Consider the following 18,176-nt stretch of genomic DNA (forward strand, 5'->3'; position numbering starts at 1 on the left):
ACTAATAAAGATAATATACCAGGCAATAACAAAAGAATAGACTATGACATCGCACCTAATTCCGTCTTATTTGCCCCTTGCGTTACCATCCATATTTGATGGAATCTTTAAATGTAGTGAACCCCCCCTCCCTCCTCAACCACCACCACAACCTGCACGCAAAAAGCAGAAGGGGACGATCGATAAGCCCGTCAAACGATCAAATAATTATGATCTTGTTGAGTCTGTACAAATGCCTATGGATCCATCTTCCTGTGAATTACATATGCAGCAGTTATCATTAAATCATTAGTTGGATGATCATTGTCAGTATCAGAAATCTAAGCTGATCGTGCAAACCAGTTGAAAGATTGATAGATTCACTGCATGGATCCAAGTGTGTAAATCCAACAGAGGCATGGAACGCCGATGAAACATTAACGTAAAAGGGAAATGGAGAGAAAGGAGGCAGACACACATGACTTGCTTTAGTGCATATATATGATATGATAGCATGATTGATTCACTGTCAAGTGGGTAGAGAGCATCGACGTTGCAGAGTGGCTGCTTTATACTTTACTTTTTGGGATGAATGTGGTGAATATTCTACGCTTGATGCTGCTTATATATTTGGACTACCACCAGCTTGACTTCCTCTGTAAAGGACTCTTCCGCCTTCGCCATTTCCTCTTCCATGGAGTTCCTCACTATATAGCCTTCATCTTTCTCTCTTCCCTCTTAAAAATGGCGCATGTTGGAAGCATGAGTCTGTATGAGAGAGTGATGATGTCAAGGAATAGGGAGCACAAGAAAAAGCTCCTTGTATGGGCATTTGCAGTCTCTCTAGCCATAGCTTTATCTGCCGGCCTCTCTTTAAAGACCATAAAGCAAGCAGGAGCTAAGCCGAAGCCACTGGGTCACTCGCTGCATTCCCACAACGTAGTCTCCAGAGCCACCGACACGTCCACCGCCGTCACTGAGAGCTCTGTCGCTTCCACCTGCAAGTCCACCCTCTACCCGGAGGCATGCGAGGCGGCGCTGGCGTCGGTTGCGTCGACGGCCAGCACGAAGGAGATGTTCGACGTCTCCGTCGAGTCCGCGAAGAGCAGGGCCCGCGTGGCACGTGACGTGGCTTACAACATGACGCAGCCGTCGGCCCAGAAGTCCACCTCGCGCTCGCAGTCGAGCGTCAACGACTGCCTCGAGCTCCTGGACATCACCCTGGACCAGCTCGACGACGTCTTGCGCGCGAAGAAGAGCTCCAGCTTCCACGACGTCCAGACGTGGCTCAGTGCCGCGCTGACCAACCAGGCGACGTGCTCGGAGGGCCTCGAGACCGTCAAGGCCAAGGGCGGCGACTCCTTGAACGCCCAGGTGGAGAGCCTGTTGCAGTACATCAGCAACGCGTTGGCGCTGCATAAGAAGGTTAAGGCTAAGGACAAGGACGGCCATGGTGGCCGGAAGCTCCTGTCCGACAGGTTTCCGGAGTGGCTATCGGCAGGAGACCGGAGACTTCTACAGGCCTCTCCAGAGGACATCCGGGCCGACGCGGTGGTGGCCAAGGACGGCAGCGGGACGCACACGACCATCAATGAGGCGATCGCCTTCGTGTCCTTGGCCTCCAAGGGCAGCGGCGATGGTAGCACGAAAGTGATATACGTGAAAGCTGGCACGTACAACGAGTACATCAACATCCCAACCAAGCAGAAGAACGTAATGTTAATGGGGGATGGAAAGGGCAAATCGATCGTTGTAGGCAGCAGGAACGCCAAGGACGGCTACACAACGTACGGCTCTGCGACCGTCGGTATGTGTTTTCCAAGTCAATTTCCATATCTACCCTTATATACTCGTGGAATTACTACCAAGTACATTATCTGACGAGCAGTCTTAATCATGGCAGCTGCAATGGGTGCGGGCTTCATCGCGAAGGGCTTGACCATCATCAACAACTCAGGCCCAAGCAAGCACCAGGCGGTGGCGCTGCGCGTCGGCGCTGACAAGTCCGTGGTGTACCAGTGCTCCATCCAGGGCTACCAAGACACCCTGTACACCCACTCCAACCGCCAGTTCTACACGGAGACCGACATCTACGGCACCGTCGACTTCATCTTCGGCAACTCCGCCGTGGTGCTGCAGAACTGCTACATCCAGCCCCGGAAGCCCGGGGGCGGCCAGAAGAACTCCGTCACGGCGCAGGGCCGCACCGACCCCAACCAGAACACGGGCATCTCCATCCAGAAGTGCAAGATACAGGGCTCGTCCGACCTGGGGAGCACGCCGACGTACCTCGGCCGGCCGTGGCAGAAGTACTCCCGGACCGTCGTGATGGAGACCTACTTGGACGATTCGATCGACCCGGACGGTTGGGAGCCCTGGTCGGGAAGCTTCGCGTTGTCCACGCTCTACTACGGGGAGTACGCCAACACGGGGCCGGGGGCCTCCACCTCCGGCCGCGTCCGCTGGGCCGGCGTCCACCCGTCCCTCTCATCCAGCGAGGCGTCCAAGTTCACGGTTGCGGAGTTCATCGTCGGGGACTACTGGTTGCCCGGCACCGGTGTCAGCTACACCTCCGGACTCTGATACCCTACTGGTTCCACGGCCTCCTGGTCCAGGTAAACGGGCCCTTAATGGGCCTTCAAGCAATGCTTTGTGGGCCTTAAGTGTGTAACATTGGTGGTGTACAAGCTGTGAAGGTCATAATTTCCATATTGATATTATAAATGCTGGAGACCTTAGAAATACCTTTTTTTATTATTATCTCAAACTGTGTTGTTTGCAGAGGAAAAAAAAAAAAATCTATCATTGACAAAATCATTTGACTATCCTTTTGTGATAAAAAAATATTGGTTTGAAGTACTGACCCCATAATAACAAATGTTAGATGTTGTTGAGGATGTATGATATAAGTAGGCCAAGTTTTGTCTTAATTTGCTGTGGATGTATTGATCATTGAAGTATATATTGTTTCCCTCTTTACTAACTCAAGCTTTAAATTAATTATAAGCAAAATTATGCCAAAAATGTAATTATAATTATCAATAGTAGAAATTATTGGCTGTTTGGTCATATTGGAGTAATTAACACCCTTGTGTTCATCCAAAATGATTCATGAATCACCAGATGTAATCAATTAGTATAAACTACATTGACCATTTAATTTATCTCCAAATCTCAATTGCCCCAAAGTACATCATCATGCTTAAATCTAAAAATAAAGACATTATTGTCATATACAAATCAGTCTCAAAACCTATCTCAGACTAAAATGATTATGAAGAAAAAAAAGAATTATTCATCTTATACTCATTCTATCTACATTATTTGGCATAAATGAGACAATAAGGTGATTAAATTTAATGTAAGGATTATTTTTATTAAAATATAATAAATAAAAAATAACATAATAAATCATTCACGGCGGTTCACAACTGTCAACTCGTGTTGACTCCGCGGGTCCATTTGGGTCTGTACGATTTAAGCCCACATAACTAAAATTCAAAAGAAAGATACCTTTGTCATTCTACCCTCCACGCTACCTGCTTTGTTATCTATGAAATACTGGGTCAGTATCTGGGCCCCGCTGTGGGGTCGTTCTATCTTCCAATGAACAGGAAGTTAGAGGCGCTGGTATCGGCTTAGAGTGCAACGTGGAAAAGGCGACGGAAGAAGGAAGGGGCTTCCCTTCTCCTCCGCGTGAAAGCCGAAGCAGAGGGGGCGAGTCGGAAAAGGTGGACGAGGGGAAAGTTGAGATCGATCTTGTTCCCCTGCGCTGCAAATTATTCGGCGCCATGGTGGTTGGGTTCCTGTGGATTTGGTCGAGAGCTCGATCAGATCAAGCTCTGAGGCTTCCGGAAGCTGTGGGGATCTCATGCGGCGATTGATCCGCTCCACTCGAATTCGTACCCAAATTCCTCTGTTGCTCCGAAATCGCCTCTGTTCGTTCCGAATTCGAGCCAGTGGGAATCTCGCCGTCGAGCTCCTCGGCCGTGAATCTCCTTGATTTTGATTCTTGCCTCTTGTTCTTCTTTTGGTAGATATTCGTTTCCTATTTTGGATAATTTTATCCGAAGGTTGTTGATGGAGATCCTTCTTTTATTTCATTCTGCAGAATTGATCTTCGACGGCTGAGGTTTTGTGGCCAAATTGCTGCCGGATATAATCCGTATATTGATCTATTAGGGTTTTGAACAGTGACCGTGTAGGTCAGATGTATGGATAATGAGAGATGGATCTCGAGTACAAAGGACATCGTTTAGAGTCTCAAATCTGAATCTTTGGTTCGTGGTTCTGAATTCTTCATCAGCTAGGTATTGGTTCTTAATCTGGAAACAGGGTTCTTCTGTCACGATTAATACATCAGGAATTCATTTTTGTGGGCCAAAGGCTAAACTTCTGGGTTCAATTCTGATCCAGTGCTAATCGGTTGGTGAAACATTTCAATCGTTGTCGGGGTAGCTGCAAATGAAAAAATCAGAATGAAAGGGCTTGGGAGGGTCTGTCGTCTATGGAAACCCCTGACGAGAGGTTCCCTGATTTAGTCAGCATAGTGAAATCCTGGATTCCTTGGAGGGCTGATCCAGCTTGCATTTCGAGGGCTTTTTGGATGCCTGATGATAGTTGTATGGTCTGTTATGAATGTGACTCCCAGTTCACGATCCTCAATCGGAGACACCATTGTCGTAAGTGTGGCCGTGTTTTCTGTGCTAAATGCACCTCGAATTTTGTCCCTGCTAATTTCTATGACGTCGAGAATTTCCAAGAAGGAGAATTGATTAGGGTGTGTAGTTTTTGCTTCAAGCAGTCGGAGGACATAGCAGCCTCAAGGGATGAAGTTCAACCTTCAGGCCCGATACTTAGTCCTTCCCTTTCAACTACAAGTTTGGCTAGTACCAAGTCCAGTGGTACTGCTAATAGCAGTACATCATCAGCAGTTTCTTTCACATATTCAAGTGGAGCTTACCAGCAAGCCCCTCAAGGTCCTGCCTGTTGCCCCAGTCAGTCTATTCAGTTGGAAATCTACTCTGACAAACAGGACATGTTGATATCAGAGACTACCATGAATTCTTTGGTGGATAAAGGCGATCATTCTCCAGCTCATTTCAGGTTCTTGAACAGGTGCAATTATATTTTTGATGTCATTATCTGCCATCATAATGCACTTTTCTATAGGGGAATAAGCTCATAGGTAGATTACTACACTCAACAATAAGTAACAAATTGCTTTTTCGACATTCATACATGTATAGCATCTCCACAAATATCTTTTGTGCTTATGTCATCGTAACATTATTGGAGCCTCCAATCTTTTTATAATTATTGGCTTTACAGCTCTTGCAAAGTTGAGAAAGCTCCTTCAATGAGATTTAAGCAGATATTGTGACTGTCTATTTTTGAACGTCAATCCTCTGGAAATTGATATACGGATTAGGCAAACTAGAGGATATGTACCTTAACCATCCTTTCAGACAATAAGTGTTCGTAAAGACATTCTGCTGCATTTTGTGCTTGTTCAACCTTGTAGAAACGTCCTTAAAACCATCTTTTCTGAATATCTGGACAAGTGAGGGACACCATTTACTCATTTTAAATGATAGAAGAATAAGACCATCAAACTTGTGGTGCAGCTGTCTTTCTTGTTTCTGAACGCGGCCAGTAGCCATTTCTATGGCTGAGCCAAAACCAAATGAATCTTCTTAGACACTGTGTCTTGTGGCAAAATAAATCAATAAATAAGATAATTTTGTAAATAACATAATTTCAAGTTACCAAAGCTAGGAAATACAGAAATGTAAGAGAAGAACATACAGAGATGTTTTCTTCACCCAAATTGCATAATCATTACTTCACAATGGGCACATTTTCCTAAAGCTGAGAATCCTAAATATTGTTTAGTAATTAATTTTGCCAATGATATAATTTGTTTCCTAGTTCTTTCAGGGCACTTTCTGGTGATGAGTAGCCCATATCTGAATCTAGTATGTCTTGTATATGTCTCTTTTCTAAACTCTTTTTTTTTTTTTATAAGCTCAGAAGTGTCCAAAGCCCTAGTGTTTTAAAGTTTACAACTATAATATGGATTGGTCTATCAGATCTCATATAAACCAAATTAAGCACTAGGTTGCATGAAACAATCCCAATTGCGGGCATTTGTCCTCGAGATAGTTTGGTTGTTGTCCAAGTTCTTGGTCAAGAGTCAATTCTGATGGTCAATTTGGGAGTTCAGTGTGTTGCTTCCAATTCTGCTAATCATGCTGAGACACTGACGAATTTTAGTGGCAGACTTCATTAAATCAAGATAAATGGTTCTTGAAACCTATGCTTGACTTAAATATTTATGTCAGGGATTCAGTTTACTCACAAGTCACAAGTGTGCCCATTTTGTAGTTTTTCTACTGTTAGATATTTGGAAACCTTCTTCTTTATGTTCTTGATGAAGTTTGCTTTAATCTAATTAAATGTTGAATTTGCTGTTGATTAAAATTTTCTTGTTATGGTCTTAATCTGCATTTATTACATAGTATAAACAGCAGGATAAGGTATCAAATACCAATCATACTCTATCATGACCACAAAAGCATTGTAATAATGATTTCAACTTTTGCTTTTCTTTTTCTTTTGGGAAAACGTTGGTAGTAGCTAGCCACCGCTTGAAATGTAGATAAGTTTTATTGGATCGTTTTACTCCAATGTTTTCTTTTAGTGTACCCAAGGGAATAAACTCAAGTGACTTATTGTTACATGGATTGAGAGAGGAGACAGCATATGAGCAAGGAGTTGGGAGAAGATAAGTGAGTGAAATCTATTATAAGAAAATTCCTTATCTCTAAGAATTTCTTTTCCATCTTGTGGGCCTAAGTTAATGAAAAAAGATAAAGAAAAGTTATATCCTAACCCTTCTATAAAACCTTCATTCCGTGATAACTTTGTTAAAACAAGTGTATGTTGGGCATTTTATTCCATGTCTAGCAAGAGCCTCTAATTGAGACTTCTTGTAGTCAGATGTGCCTTTTCTTATTGGACTCCTTAAATGTCAACTTAGATGCCAAAAAATTATGACTACTATACTCCTGAAAAACACATATTAACAGTACATTGTTGAAATTAAAATTTCTACAATAAACCTGATAAAATCCTGTATTTAATATAATTGTTCCATTATTTTGAAAATATTGATTAAGTGCATCTGATATGTTAATTACATTAACTTTAACATAATGCATGAAACCTATGAATCATTACCTGACACTATAGCTTCTTCCATGAGTTCTTTAGCTTGATTTATTACAGTGTAGTTGTGATTAATTCCCTTCATGCTATTTTTCAATCATCACTTGTTGAAAAATTCAGATTTCATATATTTGGTTGAGCTTGTTAAAATTCTAAGAACTTTGTGCTAATTTTTTTACTAGCCCTTGTAGCTTAATTCCAAAGTTACCTTTTCTGATATGTATAGGAATTGTTGTGTCCAGCTAGATCATATTTTACTATAGAAATTTCTTTCATCACACATCTTCATTAATACATCACAATTTCTTTTCTGAATTACAGTTTTGTCATATGGCAATTTAAGTGTTGAAAGTCAAATCAAGCATGTCATTAATTTATTTTGGCATTTGACACTTAAATATATAGTTTGTCTCTGATTACAGGAGTGATGATGATGATGATGACTATGGAGCATGTCACTGGGATTCAGAAGAACAAAAATTCCACAACTCTGATGAATTTTATGGTCCAGCTGGTTTCGATGAATCTGAGCAGAGTTATCGATCAAATAAAATTCATCCTGCCGAAGTAACTATTGGAACTCAAGATATTGGCTTGCCATTGACTCACAGCTGTGAATTCCATTCTTCGTTAGGTGTTGATCAGGGGGAAGAACAAGGTTTTTTCAATAATGTTGAATGTGGTTCTTCCTCCATATATGGTGTGGATAGCACTGATGCAGAGCCTATGGACTTCGAGAACAATCAACAACTTTGGCTCCCTCCTGAGCCTGAAGATGAAGAAGATGAGAGAGAAGCTGTTCTATTTGATGATGATGAAGAAGATGTTACAGGAGAATGGCATTATCCATGTTCATCAAATAGCTTTAGTGGTAGTGGGCACGGAAGCAGAGATCGATCTAGTGAGGAACATAAGAGAGCCATGAAAAGTGTTGTTGATGGCCATTTTAGGGCTTTGGTATCTCAACTACTTCAAGTTGAAAATATATCCATCTGTGAAGAAGATGGTAAGGAGAATTGGCTAGATATAATAACTTCTTTGTCGTGGGAAGCAGCAACACTTCTTAAGCCAGACACCAGCAGCGGAGGAGGAATGGACCCGGGATTATATGTGAAAGTTAAGTGCCTAGCTTGTGGGCATCGCAGTGATAGGTAAATTTATGTTCTTTTAATGTTTCATCAAGTTGAATACATGAACTTTCAGTTTATGTTTCATGAGCCTTCTCGATAATGGAAATGTAATTGCTTTAGATGATGTTGTAGCAGAATTGATTATCATGATTTGGCTGGTGTATTGTTGTTTTGTGTAACTCATGGACTCTTTGATTCCTGGGAAATGCTATGGTGCTAATATATGTTCTTTTTCCTTTTTCTTCTAGCATGGTGGTGAAAGGAGTTGTGTGCAAGAAGAACGTGGCTCATCGCCGTATGTTGTCGAAGATTGAGAAGCCCCGCTTCCTAATCCTTGGTGGAGCTCTTGAGTATCAGCGTGTGACAAATTTGCTTTCAAGTTTTGATACATTGTTACAGCAGGTTAATTTACCCCTTAGTCTTAAGTTGCATGCATTTAAATTTAGCTTGTGTGCAGGGATTTATGTATGCTATATATGCCTAGAGAGTGAGATGCTTCATTGTCATTTCTGAACTTTTTTTGTTTTCTCCAGGAAATGGATCACCTAAAGATGGCAATTGCAAAGATAGATGCTCATCACCCCAATGTCCTTTTGGTGGAGAAATCAGTTTCTCGATTTGCTCAAGATTATCTTCTTGCTAAAAACATTTCACTTGTCTTGAATATTAAAAGGCCACTCTTAGAGCGTATCGGACGCTGTACTGGTGCTAAGATAGTCCCTTCAATTGACCACCTTTCGTCTCCTAAACTGGGTCATTGTGACTTGTTTCATGTGGAGAAGTTTCTCGAAGAGCATGGCACTGCTGGACAGGAAGGAAAGAAACTCCTAAAGACGTTGATGTTTTTTGAGGGATGTCCAAAGCCCTTGGGCTGTACCGTAAGTTCTCAAGTTTCCTAATTTTAGTTATCGGTTGTTGTTTTGTTGCCAAGTGATGAAAACTCTTCATGCATCACCATTGATATTTCTGTATTTTGGTGTTCCACCAAGCAAATTGCAGACATACCATCAGATTTATGTTTTGCTCAGACAGTTTTTTTTTTTTTTTTGACACTTTAGAGTGCTGTGCTTGTAATTGGTTTTTTTATAAAAAGTTTACTCTCGAACAACTTTTCTGTTTTGAAGGATATTTTTTATAATAAATAGAGGATGAGGAGATTTTGATGCTTCTTGTTAGTTATGTTTTTGTAAACACACAAATAAGGCAATTGAATGCACATGTCAATTATGATTTTTCTATTTTTGTAGATTCTGCTTAAGGGTTCCAATGGTGATGAACTAAAGAAAGTCAAACATGTTATCCAATACGGAGTGTTTGCAGCATATCATTTGGCATTGGAAACATCTTTTCTTGCAGATGAAGGGGCTTCTCTTCCAGAACTTCCTTTGAAGTCTCCAATCACTGTTGCACTGCCAGATAAACCCTCAACCATTAACAGATCTATATCTACAGTACCTGGTTTCACAATCTCTACTGCTGAAAATCCACAACCTAGTAATGCTGCACAAATATCCAGTAAATCAGATTCCAACAAAGAACTTGGCAACTTTGGAAAATCTGGATTAGTGGCATCACCATTTTGTTCTGAAAATCATACTTTTCATGCTTTCAAGTTTCTCTCTACCTCTGTTACTGCATCTGTTGATATGCATGATCTGCCTGTTGACAAAAATAATCAAATTAAACGTACTGATGAACAGCAAAGTATGGCTCCATTCAATTCTTCGTCTCATTCAGCAACAACTCCAAGCTCCTTTTTTTGTGATTCTTCATGTTATACTAGAGATGGCAATAAAGCAAAGGCTGAGATTGGATATATGGAAAATGATAATAAAACAATTCTCCATTGTCCAGTGCCAACGTCCAACTATCTTGATAGTCCAGAAACTTTTGTTAGTGGTAAAAATATGGCTTGTGATATGCAAACAGAAGACACCAAAATGATAGAAATGCAACTTGGTTTTTCAGGTTTAGGGACCTCAGATCAACATAATTCTAGGAATGATCACATATTTCCAAAGGAAGAATTCCCACCATCACCTTCAGATCATCAGAGCATTTTGGTTTCACTTTCTTGTCACTGTGTATGGAAAGGGACTGTATGTGAGCGTGCACATCTGTTCCGCATTAAATATTATGGCAGCTTTGACAAGCCTCTCGGAAGATACTTACGTGACCATCTGTTTGATCAGGTTTTTATTTGTACTTAGAGTGCTTTATTTACTTACGAGTGTTTTTCCTGAAGAATTTAATTTGCCTACTAGAACCTCATTATATTTGCTGTGTCAGAGTTATCGGTGTCGTTCCTGTGAGATGCCATCAGAAGCTCATATTTATCGTTATACTCATCACCAAGGCAGCCTGATGATATCTGTGAGGAAGCTTCAGGAATTTCTTTTGCCTGGAGAACGTGATGGCAAGATATGGATGTGGCACAGGTGCCTACGCTGTCCGCGAGTCAATGGGCTACCTCCTGCAACTCGAAGAGTTGTAATGTCTGATGCTGCCTGGGGTTTGTCTTTTGGTAAATTTTTGGAGCTTAGCTTTTCAAATCATGCTGCTGCAAGTAGAGTAGCCAGCTGTGGTCACTCTCTTCACAGGGATTGTCTCCGTTTCTATGGGTACTTTTGTTTTCCTTCTATTCTTCCTTTCACTCGAGAGGATAACGCCCGCTCTTACTTTTTTGCTGATGCTAGTCTTAACATGTGCAGATATGGGGAAATGGTTGCATGCTTCAAGTATGCATCAATTAATGTACACTCTGTCTACCTGCCACCTCCAAAGCTGGAATTTAACTTCCAGCATCAGAAATGGGTACAAGAAGAAGCAAATAAAGTCTGTTCCACCAATCATTCTTTCTTTGCATTACGGCTGAATTATTTGGCACTCTTGGAAGTTAACTATGTTGTTATAATGACAGGTGGTTAAAACTGCAAATGATCTCTTCATTGAAGTACGTAAGTCATTGCGCCAAGTTGAAGAGAAAGTATTGAACACTGGTTCTCATGATGGTAACATGGAAGTCCTTGAATCGAGAAGACGCTTAATTGAACTTGAAGGAATTCTTCAGAAAGAGCAGGCAGAGTTTGAGGTGAAGTAACATACTCCATTTTCTTTTCCTCCAATTTTTTTATCAAAGATTGGCCTCCTCAAGTAGATAGGTTTTAATTGCAATGACCCATTCCAGGAATCTAAACAGACAGTAATGAAAAAGGATGCAAAGATGGGGCAGCCATTCATTGATATTCTTGATGTCAATAGGCTACAAAAACAATTATTGTTGCAGTCCTATGTATGGGATAAACGGCTAAAATTTGCTGCAGGTTCATTTAGTAACCCTCATGAACTGCTTAATGGTCTCATGACCAGAAATAAGGAGGATTTAACTCTCAGGGCACAGAGGAGCTTCATGAGTTCTGATGCTCTGGTTTCTGCAGTTGCTGAACCCCTTAATGGGAGTGGAACTAGGAATGAACATGACCAATATAAGCAATCTACTACAAATCAACAAAGATTAGATCTGGAACAGGACAAGAACACCAAACTTCTTTCTACTAGCACAAGTGTAAACGATCAGTTTGATCCTCCAGAATGTGGTCTTGATGTCCGTAGGGTTCTCTCTGATGGGCAGTTCCCAGTTATGGCTGATCTCTCAGACACCTTGGATGCAAAGTGGAGAGGTGAAAATGGTTCTGCATTAGTTGATGGAAGCAAATTGAAATCATTAACCTCAGTTGAAGAAGCACCTGCAAATTCAGCTTCTGAAAATCTTGAAGAAAGCATTTGTACTGATATGATGCCAGCAAGATCGGGAGAGAGTGCGAAAGCCATTTCAATTTTGACAAAAACATCATTTTCAGATCTCTATGCTTTTCTTAACAATAATTGTGACAGTGCCCTAAGTGAGTACCATCCTGAATATATTTCTTTGTTTAACGAGTTAATGCAGCAAGGTTGGGCAAGGCTGCTTCTTCCCCTTGGGGTGAATGATACTGTCATTCCAGTTTATGATGATGAACCGACCAGTGCTATATCTTATGCTCTTGTTTGTCCTGATTATCACTTTCAGATAACTGATGAGTTTGAGAAGTCCAGAGATGGTAGGGAATCCTCAATTTCCTTGATGATCCAGGAATCTGGAAACTCTCAATCATTTCAATCAGTTGAGGACATTCCATTTGAAAGCTTCAGAAGTTTTGGGTCAGTTGATGACAGCACCTCATCCACCTCTGGTAGCAAGAGTTCGGTGATATTAGATCCACTTGCATCTACTAAATCATTGCATGTCAGAGTTTCTTTTGCTGTGGATGGGCCTCATGGGAAAGTAAGATATTCTGTAACATGTTACTATTCAAAATATTTTGATGCTTTAAGGAGAACTTGCTGTCCGTCTGAACTTGATTTTATAAGGTCTCTTAGTCGATGTAAAAAATGGGGAGCACAGGGTGGGAAGAGCAATGTCTTCTTTGCAAAGTCACTGGATGATAGGTTCATCATAAAGCAGGTTACCAAGACAGAGCTAGAATCATTTATCAAATTTGCCCCCGAGTATTTCAAGTATCTGTTGGAGTCGAAAAGTACATCGAGTCCAACATGCTTGGCAAAGATTCTCGGCATCTACCAGGTATACGTCATGTTGAGCCTTTTCATCTTTCGTTTCTTTCAGGTTTTCTTAGATGTCAACTGTCTGAAAAGTTATTGTCAATGTAATTACTTATTTGTACCTCTCTCAAAGTGTTTGTGTGTTAGCAAAAAATACCAGATAGTTGTTACACTTGGTCTTCATTCTGGTGTAGTTTTGACTGATTCAGGCTGCTAGTCTATTTTGAGCTATGGTTCTCAGTCTGGAGCTTCTTTTGGCTGTTCCTTTTTTTTTTTAATTTGATGAATTTCATGTTTCTTCTTTGGTACAAACAATCTGGAATTCCTTTTATTGGTTTACCAGTTCTTAGATCCTAGAACTAAATAATAACCATGATCAAGAATAATTACCATTTTATTTAGTAGTTTTTCTGATATGCTTTTTGGATATTTGATGCAGGTTGCAGTTAAAAATCTGAAGGGTGGAAAAGAGTCCAGGATGGATGTACTCGTTATGGAGAATCTTTTATTTGGACGGTCTGTGAAATGGTTGTATGACCTCAAAGGATCTTCAAGGTCACGGTATAATGCGGATATAAGTGGTAACAATAAGGTACTTCTTGATCAAAATTTGATTGAGGCAATGCGTACCTCTCCAATTTTTGTTGGAAACAAAGCAAAGAGACTCCTGGAAAGAGCTGTATGGAATGACACTGCATTTCTTGCGGTGAGTAGATAATTTCAGTTAATTATGTTTCTTACCTATAAATATTGGCTATCACATAACTTATTTAAGAAAATTTTCCTTGATCATTTTGGTTATTTAAAAGAGTTATTCTCCTTTGGAAGAAAAGATGAGAATCCATCCTATTTCCACAACTAAACATGAATAAGAATATTTACTTGGGTAGGGTTGATCAGAGAGAAAAGGAGAAAAAGACTAAAATTAACACTGCATCCTCCATAGATTCCCCTTGGAGCAATTTCACCAGTTTATCAAGTTTTATACTTGCCAGATCTGCACAAAATTGATAGGTGTCTGGACATAGGATGGGGATCTTGTGTTGCCACTCGTGTTGGAAAACTGCATTCCTTTATTTCAATATTACCAAGGAATAGCAGCATTTGTAGTGTCACAATTTTCTCTCTACCCTCACCAATGAGTCAACCAAGAGTCCTAGACTATATTGTCTTACATTTTCCTCTAAAACCAAAAGTAATTAATCTTCGGCTACTTTTTCCACTGTTCTTCAAATGTGAGGATATGCTGTAAGTCCTGCAAAACAAGGTTTCAAATGTTGATTGGACTGGTACGTTCTGGTTGGACCAGTATGAACTAATCAGTATACTCTGGTCCAACCAAGGATGGTGTTTATGTCCATGACATTTAAAAGAAGTCTACTTTTCAAAATTGGGTTGACATGAATAATGCTTCACCATAGGTTTTATCTCCTTACATTTAATAGAAGCTTTTAGCTTGTTGTGCCATAAGTAACAGACTTTCCATTCTGTTTTTTATGTTAGCATTCACCCAGTATTTGTAGTTTGTTTTTTGACTAGATAAACTTTAAACCAGTACAAGATCCTCATGGTGTCTGCGAACTGAATTTTTCTCATTATTACAATAAAATACAGAATTAGTGCAAATTATTGTTTTCTTGGTTTAAGAAATATATTTAAGGGTATATGTAGATTTGGTTCAACAAGTATTGTAACTAGGCCTGAATTGTGTTTCTGGCAAGCCGACTTTTATCTCAGCCAATCCAGTGAATCTTTTGCATTCAGATTCATTAAAAAAATCTATGATGTTGGAAGATATGCCCCCGTTCTTGTTTGTAAGCTTACTATCAACATCATTAAATTCACATGTATCAACCATAGGTTTGCAGCACATTGTAACCATGACCTCCCATGAACGGTCAATCAGCTGTTGTGCTCTGTTGCACAATCATACGAGACAAGTCTGTACTTTATTTTGCCATGGAATAATTGTGTATTTCCGTTTCCACTTTGGATCACAACAATAGCTTGCCCATGTTCAAAGTTGATGAAACTAGCAAGTGACATCAGACAGCCAAGTGTTCGTTTCTTAGCAACTCAACAAGCTTTCCTTACCAAAGGCTTAAAAATTCACATCTTTTAACTTCTTTTACTGCTGATGTTGTTGCAGTCCATTGATGTGATGGATTACTCTTTACTTGTGGGGGTGGATGAGAACAAGCAAGAGCTGGTTGTCGGGATCATTGATTTTATGAGACAGTATACTTGGGACAAGCACCTGGAGACATGGGTAAAAGCTTCTGGAATTTTCGGAGGGCCATCTCCTACTGTGATTTCACCCGATCAATACAAGAAACGTTTCCGAAAAGCAATGTCAGCATATTTCCTTGTGGTTCCAGATCAGTGATCACCTCCTGCCATCATCCCTAGCAACTCGCGGACCGACCTTGGCCAAGATAATCTGCTAGGTGCGTCGCTAAATTCGCAACACGAAGTTCCTGCAAATTTTATGGTGTGTAATGGGTGATTGCCCGCATTTTTGGGTTCCATCAATCCTCTCCTTTTTATATCTTGTAGTATTTCTAGATGACAATCTGATTTGTTGGTTTTTTTTGCCACTTGACATTTATTTGTAATAGATGTGAAACAAAGTCTTATATGCCAAATACTTTGGTTGTATGAAGTGTCGTTACCTCGTACCACCAACATGTACATTATTTATACCACAACATAATTTGTACAGTATGTATGCCTCTCATGTCTCGCACCCTATACTTCCTCATGAGATCATCTTCAAACTTCATCATATGACGTTCGTTTTCAAGCATCAGTGATGTTCTGCTGTAAAGATCGTGCAGGTGCATTTTGCATACCTTGCAACCATCCCAATTCGGATGATTACAAGTCCATAACCGGAAACTTGGGATCAGTTCCTTATCAAGAAACTATGTGGCTCCATTATTAATGTTCTTGGAATTGTTCCCCTTCATCAACACACCAAACCCATCCACTCTTCGTGGAAATTTCTCTCCATCATACCGACGACGACGTTACGAATTCCGATCTCCCTCGATCATAAATAGACACTCGACCTTTCATGGCATTTGCAGGCGTTCGTCGACCTCCTGAAGCCCTAGAAAGTCCACAGAATGGAACAAGAGTCCTCCACCCAATTAAGGCATCTGGTGGATGACTTCTACTTCTCTGCGCTCTCCGCCACAGACCAAGAGCTCTTCCCCATCTCCGACGAGAAGTACGCCGACGAGCTCCAGCTCCAGGAAGTGCTCATGTCTGCGGTGGTCGCTTCTTGTTCCGCTCGTATCAGATCGCCGGCAGTGAGAACCATAAATGAGAGGGGCGAGTCCTCTTCGAGCGCCCCAGTGCTCTGCAAGATCTGCATGGACACAGCACCAGCAGCCGAGATGTTCCGGAGCAGCAACTGCTCCCACTCCTTCTGCCGCGACTGCTTGAGCCGGTACATCGGCGCGAAGGTCCAGGAGAACATACTGATGGTGAAGTGTCCGGAGATCGAGTGCAAGGGGGTCCTGCGGCCGGAGCTGTGCCAGGATATCGTCCCGGCGGACGTGTTCTCGCGGTGGGAGACGGCGCTCTGCGAGTCCATGGTCCTCGCGTCGCAGAGGTTCTACTGCCCGTTCAAGGATTGCTCGGCGCTTATGATTGACGATGGGCAGAAGACGGTGATGCAGGCGGAGTGCCCGAGCTGCCAGAGGCTGTTCTGCGCGCAGTGCAAGGTGGGGTGGCATTCGGGGCTGAGCTGCGAGGAGTTCAAGATGTTGGGAACCGATGAGAGGGGGAGAGAGGACCTTATGCTGATGAAGATCGCCAAGGACAAGAGGTGGAAGAGGTGCCCGAGGTGCAAGTTCTTCGTGGAGAAGACTCAGGGCTGCATGCATATTAGGTGCAGGTAACGTATCGTTCTCCATGTTTTGACAATATAATTAATGTCGAATACGGATAAAACTTTGGCTCTCGTTGAATTCCAGGTGTGGCTTTGAGTTCTGCTATGGATGTGGATCAAAATATTGGATGGGTCATGCTTGCAGCAGTGCTTAACCTGATTGGTACTGAAGGATGAAATCTTTTTGCGTCTGAAGAATAAAAAGAGCTATCTTTTGCAGACCAAATTTCCTGCTCATGCAACTTTTTGTACTCAGGTGTTGATCCAACTTTTGCTGCAACCTTTAGAATGCACATCAAAATTAGTCGTTGGAAATTAATCTGTGTCTTAATTTTGTGTTTCCCATACTACCGAGTTGCAAGCTTGGAGAATCTGTCATCAATTGTTTAAGATGATGACCTTCGCCTGTTTCCTTTTTGTTTCTGCCAAACATATGGTGGGATTCTTTCCCTGGCGGAGATCTGTAATGACAGTGTGCCTTTTGATTTATGTTGCTTTTGCTGACAGATTGCTGGAAGAATCAAGACCCACTACTGTCCTTCAACAATACTTAGTAGAGGCCTTTTATGCATTCGAAATCTAAAGCTTTCCTCCTCGTCTATAATACTCTTTTCTGTGATGTCATCAGATCTCTGATGATTTTGACTCTGCAACTAGTGCAGCAAACGGCGTTCCCAGTGGGTGGGGCACTGCCGACTCGAGTTCTGTGATGGACGAATGAGCATGTCCCTCTTCCCTATCATCAATGGTTCTATTAGACTACTTTTTTTTATTCTTCGTCATGCTCTATACATCTTCAACTCAGGTTCTTTCTCGTTACTGAAAATAATTATAAACATAAACATTTTAATAATATTACTATTATATAAAAAATTTAATATCAAAATCAAAATCGAATAATGATATATCAAAATTAAGATTACGTATCTTTGGATGTCATTTATTAATATGTAAATGCATCTTCATAGGACTCGGAAAGATATAACGATATTAATCTTTTAAGGAAAACTAGACTCGTTTTCTTCTCTTTTATTCTTCTTCTAAGTGATAAAATAGGAGCTCATAAAGATTGAGAATAAATCTCATATTGTGTGTAGTCCATAGGAGATTTGTCTATTTATAAATAAGAGTAGAAAGTATAAAAGTTCATTCTATCAAGGACTTCCTTTCTGACAAACAATTATAATCAGAATTCAATCAGATTTATAATATATCTTACTTAATTAAATATATCATATAATCTAATATTATCCTATTTAACTTATTAATTAATAAATATAAAAAAATTAAAATTAAAATTAAAATAAATTAAAAAAATAAATGATTTTATATAATTA

The 18,176-nt window shown here is 40.8% G+C and overlaps 3 protein-coding genes across 3 annotated transcripts; all 3 read left to right on the forward strand.

Moving 5' to 3' along the window:
- The first annotated feature begins 604 nt into the window (after positions 1 to 604).
- LOC135623042 (pectinesterase-like) lies at positions 605 to 2,733 on the forward strand. The gene is made up of 2 exons (XM_065125539.1): positions 605 to 1,786; positions 1,883 to 2,733. Exons 1-2 carry the CDS (start codon positions 724 to 726, stop codon positions 2,560 to 2,562), a joined length of 1,743 nt encoding a protein of 580 aa, XP_064981611.1. The 5' UTR covers positions 605 to 723; the 3' UTR covers positions 2,563 to 2,733.
- A 921-nt stretch (positions 2,734 to 3,654) lies between these two features.
- On the forward strand, positions 3,655 to 15,603 carry LOC103997914 (1-phosphatidylinositol-3-phosphate 5-kinase FAB1B). Its single transcript, XM_018818233.2, has 12 exons — positions 3,655 to 4,012; positions 4,091 to 5,097; positions 7,632 to 8,360; positions 8,588 to 8,741; positions 8,873 to 9,217; positions 9,587 to 10,531; positions 10,629 to 10,960; positions 11,051 to 11,174; positions 11,260 to 11,430; positions 11,527 to 12,963; positions 13,381 to 13,647; positions 15,091 to 15,603. Exons 2-12 carry the CDS (start codon positions 4,487 to 4,489, stop codon positions 15,325 to 15,327), a joined length of 5,352 nt encoding a protein of 1,783 aa, XP_018673778.2. The 5' UTR covers positions 3,655 to 4,012; positions 4,091 to 4,486; the 3' UTR covers positions 15,328 to 15,603.
- A 118-nt stretch (positions 15,604 to 15,721) lies between these two features.
- On the forward strand, positions 15,722 to 17,305 carry LOC135623043 (E3 ubiquitin-protein ligase RSL1-like). The gene is made up of 2 exons (XM_065125540.1): positions 15,722 to 16,845; positions 16,925 to 17,305. Exons 1-2 carry the CDS (start codon positions 16,070 to 16,072, stop codon positions 16,992 to 16,994), a joined length of 846 nt encoding a protein of 281 aa, XP_064981612.1. The 5' UTR covers positions 15,722 to 16,069; the 3' UTR covers positions 16,995 to 17,305.
- The last annotated feature ends 871 nt before the right edge of the window (positions 17,306 to 18,176 follow it).

Source organism: Musa acuminata, chromosome BXJ2-9 (assembly GCF_036884655.1).
Source record: "Musa acuminata AAA Group cultivar baxijiao chromosome BXJ2-9, Cavendish_Baxijiao_AAA, whole genome shotgun sequence".
Lineage (NCBI taxonomy): Eukaryota > Viridiplantae > Streptophyta > Magnoliopsida > Zingiberales > Musaceae > Musa > Musa acuminata.

What these genes read in the sequence shown, in the direction of transcription:
- LOC135623042 (XM_065125539.1), top strand. Translation starts at nt 724, where the DNA reads ATGGCGCATGTTGGAAGCATGAGTCTGTATGAGAGAGTGATGATGTCA. An exon ending in GTACGGCTCTGCGACCGTCG is followed by an intron (nt 1,787 to 1,882) that starts GTATGTGTTTTC and finishes TAATCATGGCAG; the next exon opens with CTGCAATGGGTGCGGGCTTC.
- LOC103997914 (XM_018818233.2), top strand. Translation starts at nt 4,487, where the DNA reads ATGGAAACCCCTGACGAGAGGTTCCCTGATTTAGTCAGCATAGTGAAA. An exon ending in AAGAGCAGGCAGAGTTTGAG is followed by an intron (nt 11,431 to 11,526) that starts GTGAAGTAACAT and finishes GACCCATTCCAG; the next exon opens with GAATCTAAACAGACAGTAAT. An exon ending in ATGACACTGCATTTCTTGCG is followed by an intron (nt 13,648 to 15,090) that starts GTGAGTAGATAA and finishes ATGTTGTTGCAG; the next exon opens with TCCATTGATGTGATGGATTA.
- LOC135623043 (XM_065125540.1), top strand. Translation starts at nt 16,070, where the DNA reads ATGGAACAAGAGTCCTCCACCCAATTAAGGCATCTGGTGGATGACTTC. An exon ending in TGCATGCATATTAGGTGCAG is followed by an intron (nt 16,846 to 16,924) that starts GTAACGTATCGT and finishes GTTGAATTCCAG; the next exon opens with GTGTGGCTTTGAGTTCTGCT.